General features: G+C 36.7%; 1 protein-coding gene across 3 annotated transcripts in view; it reads left to right on the top strand.

Annotated features, from left to right (window-relative positions):
- Nucleotides 1-10,279: 10,279 nt before the first annotated feature.
- Nucleotides 10,280-22,475, top strand: part of USP47 (ubiquitin specific peptidase 47) — a 105,130-nt gene continuing 92,934 nt past the window's right edge. For 2 of the 3 annotated variants that reach the window (XM_079102673.1, XM_079102672.1), the window contains exon 1: nt 10,280-10,513. In XM_079102673.1, coding sequence (XP_078958799.1) covers nt 10,475-10,513 — 39 coding nt within the window. In that variant the 5' untranslated portion in view covers nt 10,280-10,474. The remainder of the gene's footprint in view (nt 10,514-22,475) is intronic. The other variant, XM_079102674.1, reaches the window with a different exon arrangement.

Genomic DNA, 22,475 nt, shown 5'->3' with positions numbered 1-22,475 from the left:
CAGAACCTGTTTCTCTACACTCAGGATTCAATGTACACACTGACAATTATACATTCCCAGCAGGCTTGTTTGTTTTAGTCGTGGTGAAGGCAGCCATGTGTGACCATGCAAGTTGTGCAATGCCCATGGATGCCGGTTTATGGGTGAGTGGAGGCTCACGCCAGCCCAGGCGCTGCCCACCAGGCTTTGAGCCCTGGACAGCCTTTCCTGCCTGACACACTGGCTAACGCTGGTCTCACCAGATTTCGAGCTCCCTGAGAGTAGAGAAGAGTCTTAGTCATCTCTCTGAGTCAGTCCCTGGCAACGTGCCTTGTCAGAAGACTCTCAATAAGTATCAGTTGAACTGGATTTCAGAGTCATTTCCAGACTTCAAATTCTGACATACTCCATCATTGTTAATCTCGTTTATTCAATTTTGCAAGAAATCAATCAGCACTCTTGACTTTACTTTCTGAAGCATCTATCACAATGTCAAACACCTTAGGGATATTTAGTGGACATTAATTTATTATGATAAAGGACCCTTGTTCACTTTCTGTTCTTTTCAACGCATATTCTGACCTATTTTTTATGATCTACCTTCTAAGTTTTATTTATTGCATTTTATCTTCCAAAGAGCCTATGTGACTGTAGTGCTCACAGGCATAATAAATTTTAAAGTTTTTGTAGTTAAATCAAAGGAGACATTGTGAAATTTATGATTCCTCATAAACAACAGTGCCATATAAACAACCAGAATCCAATAAGTGTTGATTATTAACACAAATAGTGATGTTGATTAGGGAGAAAAGCCTATATTCTGCCTACAGATTAGAAAATGAGATAATAAATTTTTGAAATGTTCTAATTATCTATGCATGCAGAAAATTTATCAACTAGCATCTAAGTGTTGATTTTAAGTTTTTTTTTCCTACCAGAAGACTCATGTAAACTGACAAAAAGATATTCCTTTACTCATTTGTAATGACCTGTGAAATATCTTGATGAACAAATTTGGAGGATATTATATAAAAAACTACTTGCTCACTGGGCATGGTGGGGGGGGCTCAGCTATAATCCCAGTTACTCAGGAGGTTGAGCCAGGAGGATAACAAGTACAAGGGCAGCATCAGCAACTTAGCAAGGCCCTGTCTCAAAATAAAATAAAAAGGACTGGAGTCTAGTTCAGTGGTAGAGTACTTGTGTAGCCTGTGTAAGGCATTGGGTTTGGTGTCTAGTACCACATCCACACAAACACATCCACACACACACACACACACACACACACACAGCAAAACAAAACAAAACAGAAAAAAACCCATGATACAACAGCAAACTACATGAACTACAAAATGAAGAGAGAGGAAGACCACGAAAATGATAGAATCTCTTAATTACCTTTTTAATTTTCACTTTTGGGTGGAGAGATTTATAGTCTTCAAGAAAAGGCCAACTACAAGGATTAAATAACTAAATATTTAAAGAACAGATATTTCTATTCTTTGTGGGGTCATTTAGTCTAGTGGAAACCTCCACATAAATCAAAGGTCAATTTGAATATTTAAAATGTAAAGAATCAAGCAGCAAAGTCCATTAGCTGACATTTTAAAAGAAAGTTCCACAGACTTTTGAACAGCCAACTTGTTAAAGAGTAAAGTGATAAGGGGTTGGAGATACAGCTCAGTGGTGGAGCACTTGCCTAGCTTACGCAAGGCTCTGGATTTGATCCTCAGTCCTGAAAAAAAAAAAAAGTTTAGAACGATTAATCATTACTTTCCTCTATTACTGGTAGATTATACTTATCACAGAAACATGCAGAAAGTTAAAAAAAAATAACAGCTATAGAAGTAACCTAGGCTTTTCCTATGATAAAAGTTGGAATGCTTGGATTCCAATACTGGGTCCACCATTTATTCATCTTGTGGCCTTGGTGGGTTATTTCTCCCTTCCTGCTAAAGCACAGGAATTTTAATGTGACAGTGAAAAAGGAAAGATCCCAACTAACCCCGTTTTCCATTGACATTAAATCCTCCATTCTAGTGACTCCGAGATAGTGCCTGTAACTATTTCTGGTGAGGGAAAAGGAAAGGACAGCCTGTGCTGTTAGAAATTTCTTTACCTATACTGATAAACATATATAAGCCCCACCTTCTAGTACACAAATGCTACACATATTATCCTGCAACTTTCTTTTTCTCATTTATTATATTTTGGTTTTCTTTCTATATTACTTTTTAAAAATAAACTCATTTTGGCAAATTTTGGATTTATAGAAAAGTTGCATATGAACATCTTATATAACCAAGGTAAGATTATAAAAAATTAGAAATTAACATTGGTACATTAATATTAATTGAACTCTTTGCTTTATTTGAGTTTTACTAGTTTTTCCACTAATATACTTTGCTTGTTCCAGGATCCAATCCAGCGTACCACATTGCATTGAATCTATATCAGTTTTCATTTTTCTACTTTATTCTATTTTAGTAACTGCTTAGTAGTATATAGGTATTAAATAAATTATAGATTTATAATTTACATGATCCTATTGACAATTTCCATATTGCTCCTAGTTTTATTGTAAGCAATGATGTATTGAGGATCAATACATATGTGCCTTTGTACAATTATGCTATTGGATAATCTTAAAAATAGAACTGCTGGATCAAAAGATATGTTTTTGGAATTTCAGTGTGTTTTGTCTTCAAGATATTTGTTCTGATTCATATTCCACCAAATTCAAATTAGCATTCTTATTTCCCCACAAAACTTATTAATCTGAGAGTGAAAATGGCATTTTGTTATTTTCATTTGCAGTTTGTTTAATTGAGTAAAGTAGAGCACATGTTCAGATGTTTATTGTCAGTTTGTATTTCCTTTTATGTAAAGTGTCAGTTTATCTTCTTTAGCTATTGTTCTATTGAGTTGTTCTTCTTTTCCTTATTGATTTATGAGAGCTCTTTTTACTGAAGAAATTAGCCATTTGTCATATTGTTGCAAATATTTTCCCAGCTGATATTTTGTCTTTTGACTTTATTTATATCAATATTTTGCTACACAAGTTAAAAATTATTAATTGGCATCTTTTCTTTTATACTTCTGGGTTTTATTTTTGTTCCAGAGCAATATTATTATGAAAGATTATAGACATTATTTCTAATCTTCACAATGCTATAAAGCAATGATTACAACCCATCCTTGACATCCTCAAGGAATATTGAGCCCTCTTCAAATGCTAACACTATAAACATTATTGTATCACAAAGATCTTATGAAATCATTTCAGAAAGTTAACACCATACCTCCAACTTTATCAGATTCCTCCTTATTAACTTGAAATCTGAGTGCTTGCAAAACCCTAGAGAAAGCCAGAATGGATTTCAGTCCATTTGTCTTTGGTTGCTCTGATATAAGGTCTCCTCCTTGGATATGCTTGCCAATCATTTGTTGATGTGACCTTCTTCTTAAACCTGTTGAATGCACTGACCTATAAACTTTTCCTTTATGAACCTCTTCAGGTCTGAAGGAAGTGAGCACTTCTGTGGCAATGACACTTATTTTTATTTTATGTCAGTAGATAAATGCTATTTAAGGTCCTTGAACTAATCTTTTTCTTTGAGGCCAAAGTGGGTTCAGAGCTCCACCAACTTCCTCACTTTATCATTTCTTAAGAATAGTTATACATGTTCCCATGTAAACCAGGTTTCTCGTGGGTTACATTTTATTGATCATCATGGTTTATATTTTTATCTTCACACCAAAAGTTAGTCATCTTTTCAATGTTCACTAAGTTATAGATTCAACTGAGTCACGCCCATCATAAATACAAGATATTGGCTAATTTTGCATCTCACTTTTTAATTTAGCTAGAGCCTATTTTTTTAAATGAAGATTCATCACTTTATTAATTTATTTAATCTTGTTACTAATAATTGAATTTCTTTTCACAGACATTTTTTTCCTTATAGAAAATGTTAATCATTTTCAGGGAGATCCTTTGTAAGTTAAGAAGAATAGTCAACAATAAAACTTTGAAAGTTTAGCTGCTAGATGATTACTAAGATTTAACCCTTAGCTAAGTGACTAGTTTGTTTATTCGTTTAGACAACAAACATTTGAAAGTACCTATTATATACCTGGAACTGTTGGGACTGTGTATTTCCTGTGTATTCTGCTGAAATAATTACACCCAGCATGTATTGATTAGTACTATGCTATGCAAGCAGCATGTTGAATGCTTTAAACACTTTGTATCTACGTTCTCACTTGTAGGATGGGGGTAAATAGTACATATGCATAACATTGTTGAAAGAACTGAATGAAAAAACAATATAGGTAAAGCAGCTAGAACAATCTTAACTTTATAGTTTTGTGAATATTATTTTCTTTACTACTTAATACAAAAGACTTAAAAAGTAGGGCTGCTATTATTCCCATTTTACAGATAAAATGGGAGCTTGTTGAATTTAAGAGGTTTATCCAAGGAAAGTCATATAATTAACTATAATAGAGGTAGGATTCAAAGTCAGATAATATATTTTCAGGATATTCTTTAAACTACTTAGTTATAGGATCCATATTTTGGCTAATGCATAAAATTCAAATTACTTCTCTAACACAATTATAGAATGTTCCATGCCATGGACTTTTCTGGTCAAAACTACAAATATTAAATTGGCAAATGTCAAGGACTCACTTTATTACTCCCCTATTCTAGTTGAGAGAATGGAGATCCAAAGAGGTCTTACACGGAGAAAGTGGCAGAGCTTGAATCTCAAAACACGTCAGCATGGCTCCAAAGACATATCACCTAGATTTTCTTTCTAACCTGTTCAACTGGACATCCACAGGGGGACAAAAAGAAACCTAGACATAGACTTAAAAACCTATACAAAAATGAACTCAAAATGGATCATAGACCTAAATTTAAAATTAGAAACTATAAAACTACTAGAACTTAACATAAAGGAAAATCTTGATGACTTTGGATAGGTTGCTAATTTTTTGGATACAAGACCAAGGGCATGATAAGTGAAAAAAAAAATTGATAAGCTGGATTTCATTAAAATTTAAAACTTTTGATCTGTGAAAGGTAATATCAAGGAGATAAAAAAGACAAGCACAGACTAGGGGAAAATATTTGCAAAAGACACATCTGATAAAGATGTGATCCAAAATGCACAAAGAACTCTTAAAATTCAGCATAAGAAAATGAACAATGTGATTAAAATGTGCAAAAGAGATGAAGAGGAACCTCATCAAAAATAAATAAATAAATGACAAGTAAGCATATGAATACATATTCAACATCACATGTCATTTGGGAATTGCAAATTAAAACCACAGTGATTACTACTATATACCTATTAGAATGGTCAAAATACAAAACACTGACAACAGCAAATGCTCATAAGAATGTGGAGCAACAGGAACTCTCATTCACTTGGGTGGGAATGCAAATTGTACAGCCACTTTAGAAAACATTTTGACAGTTTCTTACAAAATGAAATATGCCATTACCATACAATCCAGCAATTGTGCTTCTTGGCATTTACTCAAATGAATTTAAAATGTTCACTGACACAAAATCATGTACATAGATGTTTAGAGCAGCTTTATTTATAATCTCCCCAAATTGTAAGAAACCCAGATGTCTTTAAGTAAATGAGTGGATAAATGAACTGTGGTATGTCCAGATGATGGGAAATTATTCAGTGTTAAAAAGAAATGAGCTATCAAGCCATGAAAAAACATGGAAGAAACTTAAATGCATATTAAGTGAAAGAAGTCAATCTGAAAAGGATAAATACTTCATTGTTCAATTGTGATGTTTGCAAAAGATGAAACTAGGAAGATGGTAAAAAGATTCATGCTTACCAGGACTCAGGGGAAAGAAGGGAGGGATAGGCAGAGCACAGAGAATTTTGAAGGCAGGGAAGCTACTTTGCCTGATAGTACAACAATGTATGTTAGATTAGGTATTAGATATTCATCATAACCTGTAGAATTTACAACACCAAGCAAGAGTCCTATTTTGAGTCAAATATTTGGGGTATAAGGATGTGTCAACATAAGTTCATCAATTTTAACAAATGTACCACTAAGGTGGGAGTTGTCAATAGTAGGGAGGCTGTGTGTGGACACTGCATGTACCAGAACTCTTATTTTCTGCTTAATTTTACTGTGAACCTCAAACTGCTCTAAAAAATGAAGTGAATATATTAAGTTAAAAAATTAAAAATGAAGAAACTGATTTTGTTACGTAAATACTAACCAAATAGAGATTTTGCTATTTTTTTTTCATTAGTGTCCCCTCCCGCTGTAGGATCCAATCCAGAGTACCACACTGCATTTAGTTGTCTTATGTCTCCAGTCTCCTCTGGGACATGACAGTTTCTCAGTGTTTCATTGTTGTTTTGTGATCATAACACTCTTGAGGAATACTGACTATCCCGAGGAATCTCTCCCAATCTGGGCTTATGTGATTTTTTTTTTAATGTTTTGACTAGATTTGTTCCATGAACATTTTAAAGTGAAAAGAGAAAGGAAAATATTCCCAAAGAAATTAGAAGGATAAAGCAGCAGCCTCTGAGTCACACCAGTCTGACTGTGGCTGGGAAAATGGGGTGTAAAAGGAAGAGCAGTAGGTAAGTAGAGTAAGGTGATAGGACTGCATTACACTGGGTTTTATAGGCCTTGGAAAGGAATATAGATTTTATTCTGATGAGATGAGAAATCTTTGAAAGATTTAAGATAAGGGAGGGACATAGTATAATGCATTTTAAAAGATCACTCTGGTAGCTATATGAAGTATGGATTGTTAAGGGTTAAAAGTAGAAGCTGGTCTTCACAGCAAAGGAAACAATCAAGGATATGAATAAAGAGCCTACAAAATGAGAAAAAATCTTTGCCACTCGCACCTCAGATAGAACATTGATCTCCAGGATACATAAAGAACTCAAAAAAATCAAATAACCCAATCAATAAATGGGCAAACTGAACAGACACTTCACAGAAGAAGAAATACTAATGATCAACAAATATATGAAAAAATATTCAACATCTCTAACAATTAGAGAAATGCAAATTAAAACTACACTGAGATTTCATCTCATTCCAGTCAGAATGGCAATTATCAAGAATACAAGTAACAGTAAATACTGGAGAGGATGTGGGGGAAAAGGTACACTCATACATTGCTGGTGGGACTGCAAATTGATGCAGCCACTCTGGAAAGCAGTGTGGAGATTCCTCAGAAAACTTGGAATTGAACCACCATTAGACCCAGTTATCCCACTCCTCAGTATATACCCAAAGGACTTAAAATCAGCATACTGTAGTGACACAGCCACATCAATGTTCATAGCAGGTCAATTCACAATAGCTAAACTATGGAACCAAACTAGGTGCCCCTCAGTAGATGAATGCATAAAAAAATGTGGTACATACACACAATGGAATATTACTCAGCCATAAAGAAGAATGAAATTATGGCATTTGCTGGTAGATAGATGGAACTAGGGGCTATCATGCTAAGTGAAATAAGCCAATCCCAAAAGATCAGAGACCAAATGTTCTCTGTCATATGCAGATGCTGACTCACAATAGGCGAGGTGGAGGGAGGAGTGGAGGTTCATCAGATTGGACAGGGGAGAATGAGGGGAAGAGAGGAAAGATGGGAATGGGAAAGACAGTAGAATAGACTGGACATCACTGTCCTATGTTCCCATATGAACACACAACCAGTGGAACTCCACACCATGCACAACCACAAGGACGGGAAGTCATACTCCATGTATGTACGATATGTCACAATACAATCTACTGTCATGTGTAACTAAAAAGAACAAATAAAAAATAAATAAATAAAATGCCATGGGGGGGTGGATTTGAAGCTGGGAAAACAGTGAGGAGGCAACTGCAATAACCCAGGAAAGAGGACAGAGTGATTGGAGTGTAATGGGATATACTTCAGAGGTGGAAGCAGTAACCAATACTAACGGACTGAATATAACATGAAGAGTCTTAAGTTTGGGGCTTAATAGACTGATCTGATGATGGTGTGATTTATTGAGAAGTGATGGGAGGTACGTTAGAAGCGGGAGGTGGGGGAGACTTGGATATTAAACTTCTGTTTAGGTTCAATTTAAATTTGAGATGTTTTATAACTTTGTATTGTTTACTTAAACCAGAAAAAAATATTAAGCCTTATCCATATGTAATTGTATAGATCAACACTGGAATCTCATTATTCCTGAGTGAAAAATGTGAGTTCCGCAACACAAGATAATTCTTCCATTTTATTTCTTTTCAGTATATTGGAATTTGTTCCAGTTAACGTGAGCTGAGTTAAACAGATTTAACAATTACACCATTATTTCATTAAATCAACCCTTACTAAAATGAGAGTGTCTAAAAAAAGATTTCTGGAAAGGAATCATGAGTTGAATACAATAGTGCAAGTCTAACCAAAAAGATGATGATAAGAGATGACATTTCTAGCATGAGCTCTGCAGAAGCCACTTAGCTAGTAATGGGGATGATATTTTGAAAACAGAGATGTGGAAATACTTCTGTTATGTGATCTGGTATAAAAATGCTGTATCTGTGTTGCTCAAGGCTGGGACCAAGGTGAGGCAAGTGAGTCATTTACCTCTGACACAAAATTTAAGGCGGCATCAAAATTTCAGTAGTCAAGATAAACAATCTTAATGCAGTATTTTAAAATCCATGATGATGGAGATTTAAAATAAAGGGAAGATCACTACTCCCTCCAAACTCATACATGTATACATACTTAAACTGGAAGATGGAATTTTTCAACCTATTAAGAAATCCTCGGAGCAATGTATTCAGAGTGTTTTGAGCCTGTTGGTTAAAAATATAAAAATGCAACCTGTTCTGGTTGAAATTAGAGAAGATGGAAAATTACTATTGAATTTCAAACAAAAATCTTTGCATGTTGGTGGATGGAACTGATAGAAATGAGTACTAGAATTTGTAAGAGCAAAGATGCACTCCTCCCCCGAGGAGGTAAATTTCTGTGAGTTACCTATTTCAGCTTATCACAGCCATTAAAACCAAGTACAGAAATAGCCTGGATGGTCAACCAGATGTTTTAGTAATTGTTTCATAAAGCATTAAAGATTTTTTAAACCTACTCAATCATAGTTCACTAAATATTTTAAGCGTGTGTGTGTGGGTAATAGTTTTTAATACCATGAATATTTTTACAAAACAATTATTTTAAGTGTTTATTTTATTCCCATCTTATCATCTTTGCATTTCACAAATGTTTTATACTATCATACACAGCAGATGTGTATAACTTACATAAATACGTGGATATCATACAACGAAAAAAATTTTGGAGAACACAACACAGGTACAGGTAGTTGATGCCGTGGATGTCAGGAACATAGCAGGATTATATTATTTCATCATCTGTAAGATCACTGTACCCATGAAAATCTTCATGAAGGATGCCTCGATGAGTCTTCATAATGCAAGGAGTAGGATTAGGAAAAATGACTATTCCACAATTGTTTAACACATAGCACAATGCTTACTGCCGGAAAAGATTAAAGTTCTCCAAATACATTTTCAAAGAAGATTATAGGTTGAAGTAGCCCCATTCTCAGAGGCGCTCTCAGTACCAGACTTGGCCCTGTTGGAGAAGGCAGTTCTCAGGAAGAGGGCAGGGGAGCGCCTCTCCAATGGAGTGGAGGCGGCGGTGATTCAGGCTTCAGGGGCCTGGGCCTGAGTGTCGTCTCCTCTAGGGGAGTAAGAGGGGCAAATAAAAGGCAGCGCTTTCTGACTCAAAGGCTAGAATCAGGAAGGGCTGGTCAGAAGCCAGGAGGTAGCTCCTGTGGTCCTGGAAGAGGCAGGGCTATCTGAAAAGGGGCTGATGTTCAGGCGCTCTGCCATCAAGAAGCGAGGAGAGTAGGAGTGGTAAGGTCAGAGAGGGGCTTTGGGCTCCAGTCTTTCCAATAGGCATGGAGTCCCACGGCCCGAGAAGGCACGGAGGACTCCGGGGCCTGTCCTTTTCCTGCCGGCAGGGGGAGTCCCTGCATGGAAGGTCCAGCTTTCGTCCAAGGGAAAGCGTTTACGTAGCCCCACAACCGGTTCCGTACACCCTGGGGCCGAGTAAGAGACGAGGCGATTAAAAACGACCGACGACTGCCTGGGCACCTCGGGCAGCAGGCGCCGGGCCGGGCGCCCGACGCGCCGAATTCTCGCGAGAGCGGCCGCCGCCATTTTTCCATTGATTGCAGCGGGCTGGGGGAGGGGCCGACGACGAAGGCGGCGGCAGCGGCGGAGCCCGGGGTCGGTGTCTGCGCGCTGGTGTCTGAGGCCCAAGCCGAGGCCTCCACGGTTGCCTGAGCGCAGGCGGCGGAGAGGATGACTGCCGCCGCTCTTCTCTCCTGAGATAGAGAGCCGCCGCCACCCTCTCCTTCCCCCGGCAGGGCGGAGAGGAGCGGCCGGAGTCTGAGCGATGGTGCCCGGCGAGGAGAACCAACTGGTCCCGAAAGAGGTGAGGGGCCAGCGGCGGAGGCTAGGCCTGAGGCCTGCGGCCGCTCGAGGAAGCGCAGGCCCGGGCGAGCGGCCGGCCGCGGGTCCGGCGGGAGTGCGCGCTGGGCGGTGGGCCACGCAGGAGGCGTGCGGCGGAGTAGACGCGAGCGGCGAGCAGTTGGGGGACGGCTGGATGCCCGCGGCCGGGAGCCGAGACCGCCCTCGGGATAGCGGGGTGGACAAATAAAGGAGCGGACGCAAGAAACCAGCTCCTGCTCTGCGGGGGAAGGTGGCCTTTGAAGTCCACATTGTACTAGTCAAGCCGAGAGAGATCATTTCAAAGAAAACATTCTGGAACACTTGCCGATGGGCACGACAGGGTGACCGTGCTTCTTCTGGTTTTGACAGTGGCCGTGTATAGCTTACAGGGCTCCTGAAATCTACACCCAAGTTGAGATCTGTGGGAGGGCAGAGTTTACTGTTAGGACTTTTTTCAACTTCTGTTGCTTCGTAGTACTATTGGCCTACCTAAATGGGGCCTACCAGAGATTCTTAAATTAGTAAATAGATCTTGCATGTAAAGGTAGGAGATAACTGAGCATTACCATATGGAGAGCTGAACTACTTTTAGATCCTGGGGTTGTATATATCCATTTGGGTGACTTCTTAAATTCTTAAAAGCAAGTGAAATGAGAAGCCTCGACTTCTTGGCTTCCCTTGAATAGTAGTAGAAGATTAAGGGTAGAATCTTGCACTGGCCAGTGAATTTCAATATATTAATAGTATCTCTGTTGGGCTTTATAAATATCTCCAGCGCATTCAAACATGTATTTTTAACTGGTGATCATCAGGCTAATGCTTTGGATTTTTATTTCTCATATATTTTAAATAGAGGCAAGTGTGAGTTGAAATTAACTATGTAGGATCCTGATATTAATGAGTGATCATACATTCTTCAACTTTTCTGCCTTTTTTAGTTGCTTTGTGGCAATTTCTTTGCTATATAAGCAAACTCAAACACAATGCAAAAGTAATATTATTGGAATTAAGATACAAATATTTCCCCAGCTTTATCAGATGGATGTTGATAGTTGTTTTGCAAAGAATTGTTTTTTTTTTAAAGCAGAGTTTTGTGTCAGTATTTATTCATCAAGCATCACTAACTCTGTGCAAAGCAGATAAACAGATGAATTAATCAGAAGTCTTGCCTCGGGAGCTTTTTAAGCTACTTAGAAAGGGAAAACCAGTGTTCCTTGAGCTCCAATCAGGGGCGAGGTACTTTATATTGCATAAGTAACTCTTGTGCAAGGAAGGAAGTGATAGGTGCTAAGAGAAAGGTAATAAACATGTATTTCCTTTTAGAGGTACATGTTGCTGGTTTTCAGTCTTACGAAAAGCAGAGTTAAAATCCTTTCTTAATATTTTGATTATTAGAAAATATAATGTAGGTGGAACTTTGCTTTAAGAAAACCCACCATTAGATTTATTTCCTTAATTGATTTATAGAAATCTTCATACAGTTATACAGCTTCACAGGAACTTATTTGTGTGTGTAAAAACTGAGACTGCAATGCTACTGCTTTCACCTGATGGAAATGTAAAGATTAAATGCCTGTATTTTAAAACTAATTTCATAACGTTTTCTTTCTACTTTTTCTGGATTACATGCCTTTATTTTCTATTCCTTATTCTCATCTGCAGCTGTCTTTTTCCGTGGTTCCTTTCATGATTCCTGGAAGCCTGCACTGTACTCTCAAATCTGAAGACAGTCACTTGAAGTCCATGCCTCTTTTAGCTAGCCATACTCTTCTCCTCTTCCTTGGATATTCTGTAGCATTTGGGGTACTTTCTTTTTAAAAAATCACTCCTGGATTTTAGTAATCTTCACATTCTCTTTACCCATTCATTTCGTCAAGGCCTTTCTCTTCTTATGTGTGTTCTTAATTGTCACTTTTGTTTGATTTTTGTCATTCCCTCACTGGTTCTTTTAAGTAGTAGTGGAATTATTAAATGCTAAAGCTAAGAGAGTATAGTGAACGTCTAGTAAGTTAAGCCCCTTCACTTTTCATGAGAGAATTGGAGCTAGAGGATTGAAAGTGACTTGGTGTGGGTCAGATAATGAGTAAATGGCTGAGCGAATACTAGAACCAAGTCCCCTGCTACCATTCCTTTGATTATATTCTATGGATCCCTTCATGTAACTTTAAGGCCCTGTAAGAATAGTTTATAATTACCTATACCATGTGAAAATAACTACCAGAGTTAAAATTTCAAAATTTCCTGCATCTGTCATAATGGTTATTATTAACAATCTGGGAGGTTTTTTTTGTTGTTGTTGTTGTTGTCGTTTGTTTCTGTTTTTTTTTTTTTTTTTTTTTTTAATTTGTGATGCTGGGGATAGAACCCAGAGTCTTGGTGCATGTTAGGCAGGCATTGTACTAGATCCAGCCCTGGATCTAGATCTTAATTAGGTGTGTGCTTGCATGCGTACATGTATACAGTTGTTGATGAATTATATATTATTCTGGTCCCTGAAACGTGAGGACAGTTCTGCCTTAGAGCACTGCTGAGGAAGACAGCTTGGTGTATAGGGGTTGGCACACTGTGGCTCACTGCCAAATCCAGGTCACAGCCTGTTTTTCTATGGCTTTTAAGTCAAGAGTGATTTTTACATTTTCAAATTATTGAAAGAAAAAGAAAATCAAAAGACTAACAATATTCAGTGACAACATGGAAATATATGAGATTGAAATTTCAGTTTGGAACACAGCCATGCCAGTCATGTACTATTTTCTATGACTTCAACAGCAGAGTTGAACAGTTGCTACAGAGACTGTAAGCAGGATAAATTTGAAACTACATTGCCTGGTATTCAAGGCTCAGTACAGTTGGTTCTGGCCATAACCTGCCCTTCCCCAGCTTATCTTTTTTCCCATGAAACAAGATTTTAATGTAGCTAAACAGGTTTCTCTCCAACTTGATTTTCATTTCTGTTTGTGCTGTTCTCCCTTTCCTACTTCTCTCCTCCTGTTCAAAATCTTCATACACATTTTTTCCATAAGAACCTCAATATTTATTCTAAAAAGCCTTTTCTGATCATTTTAACATCAGGGATCTCCCCCTCATGGAAGACCTTTATGTATGAATAGAATTCATTTGGCATTTAATAAATAGTGCTTTGAATGGAATTTATTTGGCAGTTAGTAAATAGTTTGAGATACCTATTATGGTCTGAAATTGTAGTATACATTTAATATATTATTTGTTGTGAATTCCTTGATAGCAGAGCTCATTGTGTTTCTCCATACTTTTTGTTTTTGTATGTCATAGATCTGGGACAACAGATTCAGTAAATATTCATTGATGTAGTTATGGAGTTAGAAGGAAACTTCGAATTCAACCAATTTTCCTTGGCTTGGAGGTTTTCCATAGCATAATTGACAAGCTTTTTCCAACTTTATGAGTAATCTCTGATAACATCTTTTTCTTAGAAGAGATCTGTTATTTTAAGTTTTTGTATTGAGAGAGGTCTAGATAGATATACTGGCATCTTTTGATAGTTGTCTCTGGACAGCATAGAAATCTTAAAGCATTTTCCATAGAGATAGCTTTTCTTATTGAAAATGGAAGAAGAGAGCAGGAAAGCTCACCATCTCTATTTTTGAGTCTGAATGGCTGCAGTTAGTTCTTTCTCAGGTACTTTCTTCTGGAAATGATCCAGCATTTTTAGTATTCCTCTTAAATTGTTTTACCCAGAAAAAAAAGCAAAGAGGGTATGGTCTGTTCACTGAAGAACAACAAAGCTTTTTTCCCACACTGTTTCATTTTGCTCTATGTCTTTGAGTTGTGGTATATTGATACTGTCTTTGAGATTGCTTGCTTTTAGTATCACAATTTTAGCTATAACTTCATTGTTATTTTATTATTCTGTTTCCTTTAAGAATTTGTGACATTATTTGAGTACCCAATGTGTATATTACTGTCCTCTGCGACATAGGGCAAGTTAGAATAGATGGCATTCATTCTGTCAAGTGTCGTATAGTATATTTAAGGATAAGGTATATATTTACTGATGCCTCTAAAATGATACTTGGACTGCATTGAGCATATAGAGAAGATAGAAAAAATGAAAGAAACCAAGTAGAAATATAACTTTGTATCCTAGTGAGGTTTTCCCCCCTTCTTTTTTCCTTGCAGTAACTACTAATTCCATCTGGAACTAGTTTTATCATCTTATGATGATGACAGTAATAACTAATGTTTATTGAGCATTTATTTACCTGGCAATATAAATAAATTGGCGTATGTTGTGTGTACTTTGTGTATGGTAATGCAGTTGAGCTTCACAAGTTAACAATTACATAAGGGAAACAGATATTTGAAAAAAACCTCAAACAATAAACAACTTACTTTTCACCTCTATTGTCAGATTTCTTATAAAAATCTGTTCATCAATATCATGAAACATATCAAATGAATATTCTTTTAATTTTATTTCTCCTATTTAAATTACAGTGGTCATTCTTGGTTTTGCTGATTCTTACAGAATGATCCTTTGTCTTAAATTGAGGTATTCTTTCTTTACCAGTAAGAGGCATATCAAGTTATACCTATCAGTGTCTAACATAAATTGAAGTGTTTAATAAAATTAAGAATTTCAGATATCATTAGAAATATTCATTTAATAATGTGAAAAAGCTGAATGCAGAGTTGTATATGATTCCAATTTTGTCAGGAAAAAATTATGAAAATTTAGGGCTATATGCTTTGAAAGAATACACAAAATATTAACGGTTGGTATTTCTGGATGTCTGCATTATTGGACTATCTTGATTGTAGTTTTATAGCTTTATAGTTTTTTTCTGGTAGTTATTTGCATAGTGTTATATATATATGTATATGTGTGTGTGTGTGTGTGTGTGTGTGTGTGTGTGTGTGTGTGTGTGTGTGTATATCCCCCCCCAATGGGGCTTGAACCCAGGGTCACTCTACCACTGAACTTCATCCTTAATCCTTTTTATGTTTTTAAAAATTTTGAAACAGGGTCTCGCTAAGTTGCCCACGCTGGCTTTGAACTTGTGGTCCTTCTGCCCCAACCTCCCAAGTAGCTGGGATTACGGGCATGTGCCGCCATGCCCAACATATATTGTCATTTTTTATGGTCAGTTCTCACCTCCTGCCCCCCGCCCCACTTTCTTACTCTGTGTATTTGCCCTGATCTCTTCTAGATTCAGATTTTCACTTGCATACTGTTTTTCTCTACTTGGTTGTACTCTAGAATCCACAAATTAAATATGGTAATATAGAGCTTATTTTTCTTCTCTCCTTGTCACTTCCTCTCCAACATTAACTTTTTTTGTTCTATTTCAGTTAGGGTTATCACCATCTGCTTATTTGTTGAATCTGGAACACTGTTCTGATTCTTCCTTTTTTCTTTTTCTCACATATAGTTCATCACTTAGAAGGTGTCTTTTGTAACTTTATCAGGCTCTGCCTCTATCTAATTGTTTTCTCACTCAAATATAGCCTTTCTACTGGTCACTCTGCTTCCAGGTTTTTTTCTTTCCTACCATCCTCCCTACAACTATCAAGGTTACTTTCTAAAATAGATGAAATTGTGACTTATCTGCTTCATAGTTTCTAATTATTATCCTGTGATTACAAATTGAATAATAGGTGTTATTTATAAACCCTTTGTGTCAGACACTATGCTAAGCAGTTTACATATATTATTTTATTTAATCCCTATAACAGCCCTTTAAGGCAGCTGTTAATCTTCATTATCCATTTTACAAATGAAGAAACTAAGGCTTAAAGAGGTTAAGTAACTTGCTCAAAGTTATATAGCTTTTTTTGATTCTAAATCAAAGTGGCTTTAACCAGTAGGAGAGACTGTCATAATCTGGCCTCAGTTTACTTAAAAAGAAATTTTTAAATTGAAGTTATACATGCACATATTTAATAAAAGCTAAGTAACTGCAGAACTATTTATAAAAACAGTAGTCCTCGGCAGGTTCTCCTCCCCCTCATTTTGGTTTCCCCAAAGGCAACCACTTTCAACTTAATTCTTTTGATACTTAGCTCCATATTTTAAACTAACATTTTGATGGTGCTCCTTGATTTTTCAGTTTGAGGTATAATCTAACTCACTTCCCACAATGGCAGATGACCCCAACCCAATCACACATAGATATACTTAACAATCCTGCTCAGTCCTCCCAATATTGCCATATTGTAAATTGTTTGGATACATCAATATTTCAGAGTTTTATATCATGTAACTGTAAACTAGTCTCAGCTGACCCATTTAGTTTACTGTTATTTTCCTTTGTTGTAAACATTTTGTTTTCTCTGAGTTAATATTTGTACAATTTGCTTCATTTAGATTTCTGTATACTTATTTAGCTAAGTGGTCCTCAACTGGGGTCCCCACCCCCTTAGCAGTGTGTTGGGGGAGGGGGAAGGGAGTGTGCTACTGACACCTAGTGGGTAGAAGCCAAGTATGCTGCCAAACATCCTGCACTGCCCCTGTAGCCTCCCACCACAGTAAACCCTAACCTACTGTAATGCCAACAGTGCCGCTGTTGAGAAACCCTGATATAGCATAAAATCTCTCTCAAGTGTATAAATCTCCTCTTATATCCAAATCTTCCAATTTTAACATCGTAAGAAACTTTCTCAGGGTCTTTTTACCTGCTCCAACTGAACTTGTTGGATCTACATCTGTGCAGCTGTTGTCTTGGATTTGCTTTACCTCTGGGCGCTTGGTGCTTCCCTTCAGTGCCTGTCTTGTATCATTAGTGCCTTTTTTGTTTACTTTCTCATTTGGAGGACAACTTTCAGTCGCTTTCTAGAGGGGATGTAATTTTTTCAAGACCTTGCACATCTGAAAATGTTTTCTCCCTTGTTTTGGTATAGTTTGGTTGGGCAGAGAATTCTCAGTCATGCATTGTTTTCTCAGAATTTTGAAGGATTTCCTCTGCTGTCTACTGTTGGCTATTGAGACATCAGAATTCTTTTTCACTGTTTTGAAACATTTTTTGTTCTCTTTAGAAGCTTGGAGAATCTTTGTCTTAAGAGTTCTGTACTTCCTCTATTATATAATTTAGTATAGGTCTCTTTTTATCCGTTCAATTAGGTTTCAGTTAGCCCTGTTCAATCTGGAATTTATCTTGTTGGTTTTAGAAAAATTTCTTAAATAATTTCTTTGATTTCCTTCATTTTCTCTTTTCTCTCTTATTGTTTACGTTTTAGGCCTAATGATTTGTTTCTTTAATTTTATTGTCTGTTTTCATATATTTTCCATTTCTTTTTTTCCCTTCTTTATTTCTGATGGATCTTTTGCAACTTTACTTTCTAATTCTTCTACTAAGGTTTTATTTCTGCTGTAACATTGTTATGGTTTGGATGTGAGGTGTCCCCCAAAAGCTCATGTGTGAAACAAGCAAGAAGTTTCAGAGGAGAAAATGATTGGGTTGTGAGAACTTAACCCAATCAGTGAATTAATCCCCTTATAGGAATTAACCTCTCGGTAACTGAAGTGGTAGGGTGTGACTGGAGGTGGGAATTGGGGGCATGGCTTTGGGGTATATATATTCTGTATTTGGAGAGGGGAGTCTGCTTGCTCATCACTCATGTTAGTTGCTTCCCTCTGCCACACACTTCTGCTATGATGTTCAGCCTCACTTTGAGCCCCAAGGAATGGAACCAACCTTGTGTAGACTAAGACCTCTGGAACCGTGAGCCCTTAAATAAACTTTTCCTCCTCTGCAGTTGTTCTGATTGGCTCCTTTTAGTCATAGCAGTGAAAAAGCTGACTAAAACAAATATGTATAATTTCCAAGTACTCTTTTTCTCTGGAGGAAAAAAAAAAGAAAAGAAAAGAAAATCATACTCTGTATATATTTTATGTATGCAGTGCTTTCTCTCAGGAAAGATTGGTAGTTTTATTCTTTTTTTTCCCTCCAAATTTCCTTTTATTCTGTTTGCTTTGGGTTTTGTTTTTTGTTTTCCATCTTAGACACTTTCCTTGGTATCTGATGATCCTTGAAAGTCTTGTTTATTTAAGGAGGGGCCTTAAAAACTTGAAACTGCCAGTGAGTATTTATGATTTGACCTGTACAGTGATATATCTCGATAATTTCTATGTGTACTCCCAGTGTCTTAGTCTGTTTGAGCTGATATTTTAAAAATACTATAAACTAGGTGACTTATAAACAACAGAAATATGCTTCTCACGGTTCTGGAGGCTGGGAAGTCCAAGATCAAGGTACTGGCAGTTTTGGTGTCTAGTGATGGCTGCTTCCATATTCAAAAAGCAGCACCTTCTCACTGTATCCTTACATGGTGGACGAGAAGGTGGCAGCTCTCTAATGTCTCTTTTATAAGGGCACTAATCTCATTTATGAGGGCTCTGACTTATCTCCCAAAGGCCTCACCCCTAAATATCATTGGTGATTGGGGTTCAGTATATACTTTTGGGGAGAGTGGACATGACCATTCAGACCCATAGCTTCCAGTGACATATCTTTCTTTTTCTTTTGTGCTGAATGGATTTCTCCGGAAAGTTTGCTAATCTTTTGCCAGGAGGGAACAAGCTTGGGAGTTAAGTAAAAAAGAGGAATACAGGTCTTATCACTGAATATGCAAATTAACTTCCCTTTAATTCCCCAGTTTTTAGCATGCACTTTCAAATTCAATGGAACCTGATTTCCTCTAGTTTAGGTATACCCTGTTTTGGGTGTTCCAGAAATAAGTTATTTTGTCAGGAAGGACTGAAGAGTAGAGTAGAAGGAATCTGAGGGTTCTAGCGGCTTCTTAGAGTTCAGTCGTTTTCCTTGTTGGGACTCCTGGGCTATCTGAAATCACCAGTTCCTGAGACTTTTCCTGATTTTTTAAAATTACAGAAAGAATAGAATTCCTGTATACCCTTTACCCAGCTTCTCCTTTCTTATTCACCTTATGTGATTGTAGAACATTCTTAAAAGAATTAGCCTTAGTACAGTACTGTTACCTACCCTACAAAATTTATTCAGATTTTATCAGTATTTTCACTAATGTCCAAGAATCAAATTCAGAATCCCTTTTTGCATTTAGTTGTTATGTCTTTCTTCTGTGATAACTTTTCAGTCTTTCCTTTTTCTTGACTTTGGTACTTTTGAAGAGTACTAGTGCGTTGTTTTGTGGAATGGCCCTCAATTTGGGTTTGATTATGAATATGAATCAAAGAAGGATATCACAGACATGTGAGTACTTCTTCACATATCATATGAGGGGGAAAAGGACATGATGTTGCTATATCCTATTTATCAACCTTGAGCACTTGGTTAAGGTGGTGTCTGCTAGGTTCCTCCACTGTGGCTATTTTTTTTCCCCTTTAAAAAATTAATAAATACTTTGAGACCATATAGATAATTGTTTCTTCTACCCTTTAATTTTAGTATTCATCTGGGGATATTTTCTACATCATTATTAGTTCCATTAGTAATTTTCTATTTCCCTCACTAGTTTTACATTATTAATTGGAGTCCTTCTGTGAGGAGGAATTGTCCCCTCTCCTCCACTTGTGGAATTAACAGATATTTTTTTCTTAGGCTTGTAATCTAATAACTTTTTATTTATTTTGTTATTTAAACTGCTGGTTTGGCCAGGGGGAGCTCTTTCTGGTTGCTTGCTGAGTACTTCCTTGCTTTCTGGTATCACATAATACTTCTGCCCATCTTAACATTCCCCTGCCCCAACCCTGAAATTAACCACTTACCTAGGGAGTTCATTGGTCTTTTGATTTAAATTATATAAATCAGGTTTCTGACTTTCCTACAGGATAATGTCCTGTAAAGATTGAACTTTCTCAGCTGCAATAGTCATTACTTCTTGTTCTGCTTTCCAACTTCTCAAGTTGTGTTTGTTTCTTATGGGCTTATGCTCTGTAAAAAAAATTCTTTATTCTTATTTTAGAAATATTTGGAAAGCATCAGAGCCGAATACTTGTATTCGATCTATTATCTTTAACCAGAAATTCCTACTTAATGTTTTTGTCTTCTACCCAAGTCAGTTTTATTTGAACTACATTCCACTGCATTAGTTGCTGTTTCCCAGATGTTATTTGCATTCACATGTCACTTCTTTGCCCTTATCCTGAGTGAATATTATGAAGTATTTCTTATTATTCTATAGTTTTAAATGTGTGAAATTTTATTTTTACATGAAGATATGCTTTAAGTACTTTCTTAGGTTTCCTGTCTCTTTTTAACCCTCTCGCAAAAATTTTTGCGTGTCTTGTACCTAGATATTCTAGTTTTTGCCAAACTGGAGGGGAGAAAGTTCAAGCATTTCCAGAATAATAGAACACTGTGATAGCCCAAGCTGGAAAGAAAAGATCATATTAGAAATAGAAAGTTGCAAAATAGAGAACTTTAAGTATATGTTTAAATACTTATTATAAATTAATGTCTCAAAAGTCATCTAGTAAAAATTCATTGGTATTAAAGATTTTTTTCAGTTCAGGCAACATGTGTAGGTGTCATGATTTGTAGAGTCTATTCTTTTATGAGATTTATTACCTAGATTTTAAAGTGTTCTCCAGGTATGACTGGTTAAAATCTAATGTACAGACATTTGCCATTGTAAAAAGTTTTTTTCAAAATGTGTGATTGGTAGTGATGGTAAATGATTGACAAAAATGGTGTGATCTTTCACATCAAGATTCTTAAAGAGCATTTTTTGTGTGTTTTTCCTGAGCCTAGTGTTCTATTGGTATAGGATGAGAAGGGATGAATATAGGTGTAGCATATGTAAACAGATAACTCCTCTCTGTCCTACTATATACTTCTATTTACTTTGTAGATGTGGAAACAATAATAATTACCCTGTCCTTCTGCTTGATGAAACTAAAACTGAACCATGCATATATAAAATAGCCATGGATATAAATGTTTTCTTCTTTGGAGAACTGGTGCTGACGTAATCATTGAGAGATTACTATTTATATGAAAATTACTGAGACATAAGCCTCAAATTTGTTTTTAGATGGATCAATACCTTTGTTTTCTTTTTCTTACCATCCTAACCATTTTTTTTTTATTTTTACAGAATGCATTTTGATTCATTGTACAACTTTTCATTTCTGTGGTTGTACACGCTGTAGATTCACCCTGTTTGCATAATCATACATGTGCTTAGGGTAATATTTGTCTCATTCCACTATTTTTCCTTCCCCCTGCCCCCTCCCCTCCCCTCATTTCCCTCTACACACCAACATTCTTCCATTCTTCCCTTACCACCCCCCACCAACTCATTATGTATCAGCAATCCACTTATTGGAGAAAACATTCAGCCTTTGTTTTTTTGGGATTGGCTTATTTCACTTATATGTCTTAAATTTTGATGTTCTTTAAATCCCATCCAAGTCAGGCTTGGTGGCACACGCCTGTGTCCCAGAAACTCGAAGGCTGAGACAGGAGGATCACAAGTTCAAAGCCAGCCTCAGCAAAAGCAAAGTGCTAAAGCAACTCAGTGAGACCCTGTCTCCAAATAAAGTACAAAATAGGACTGGGGATGTGGCTCAGTGGTCGAGTGCCCCTGAGTTCCATCCCCTGTACCCACCCACCCCCCAAAAAATACCTATCGAAGTAATAAAAATGTAACCTCTTTTACTTCCTACATTTAGTCTTTCCTGATTCTCCTCTCATCCTCATTTTATTTTCCTTACTTGGAAATCCTGTAGCACTGTATTTTGGCATTTGAAAAATTATTTCCTTTTATTATGAAAGTTACTTGTGATAATACTTTTAGGAGATTAGAAACTCTTCAAAGTCAGGATATCATAGTCAAAACCCCTATGTTCAAGCTATGTGACCTAGGCAAGTTATTTAACTTCCTACTATCTTAGTTAAACAAAGATAATAGTAACTATCTCCTAGCATTGTTGGGAAAATGAAATGAGTTAATACATGTAGAGTGTCTTGCAGGTAAGTACTCAGTAA

This window comes from Sciurus vulgaris (genome assembly GCF_902686455.1).
Source record: "Sciurus vulgaris genome assembly, chromosome: 11".
NCBI classification, from domain to species: Eukaryota; Metazoa; Chordata; class Mammalia; order Rodentia; family Sciuridae; genus Sciurus; species Sciurus vulgaris.
This window is presented reverse-complemented; position numbering and strand designations above follow the sequence as displayed.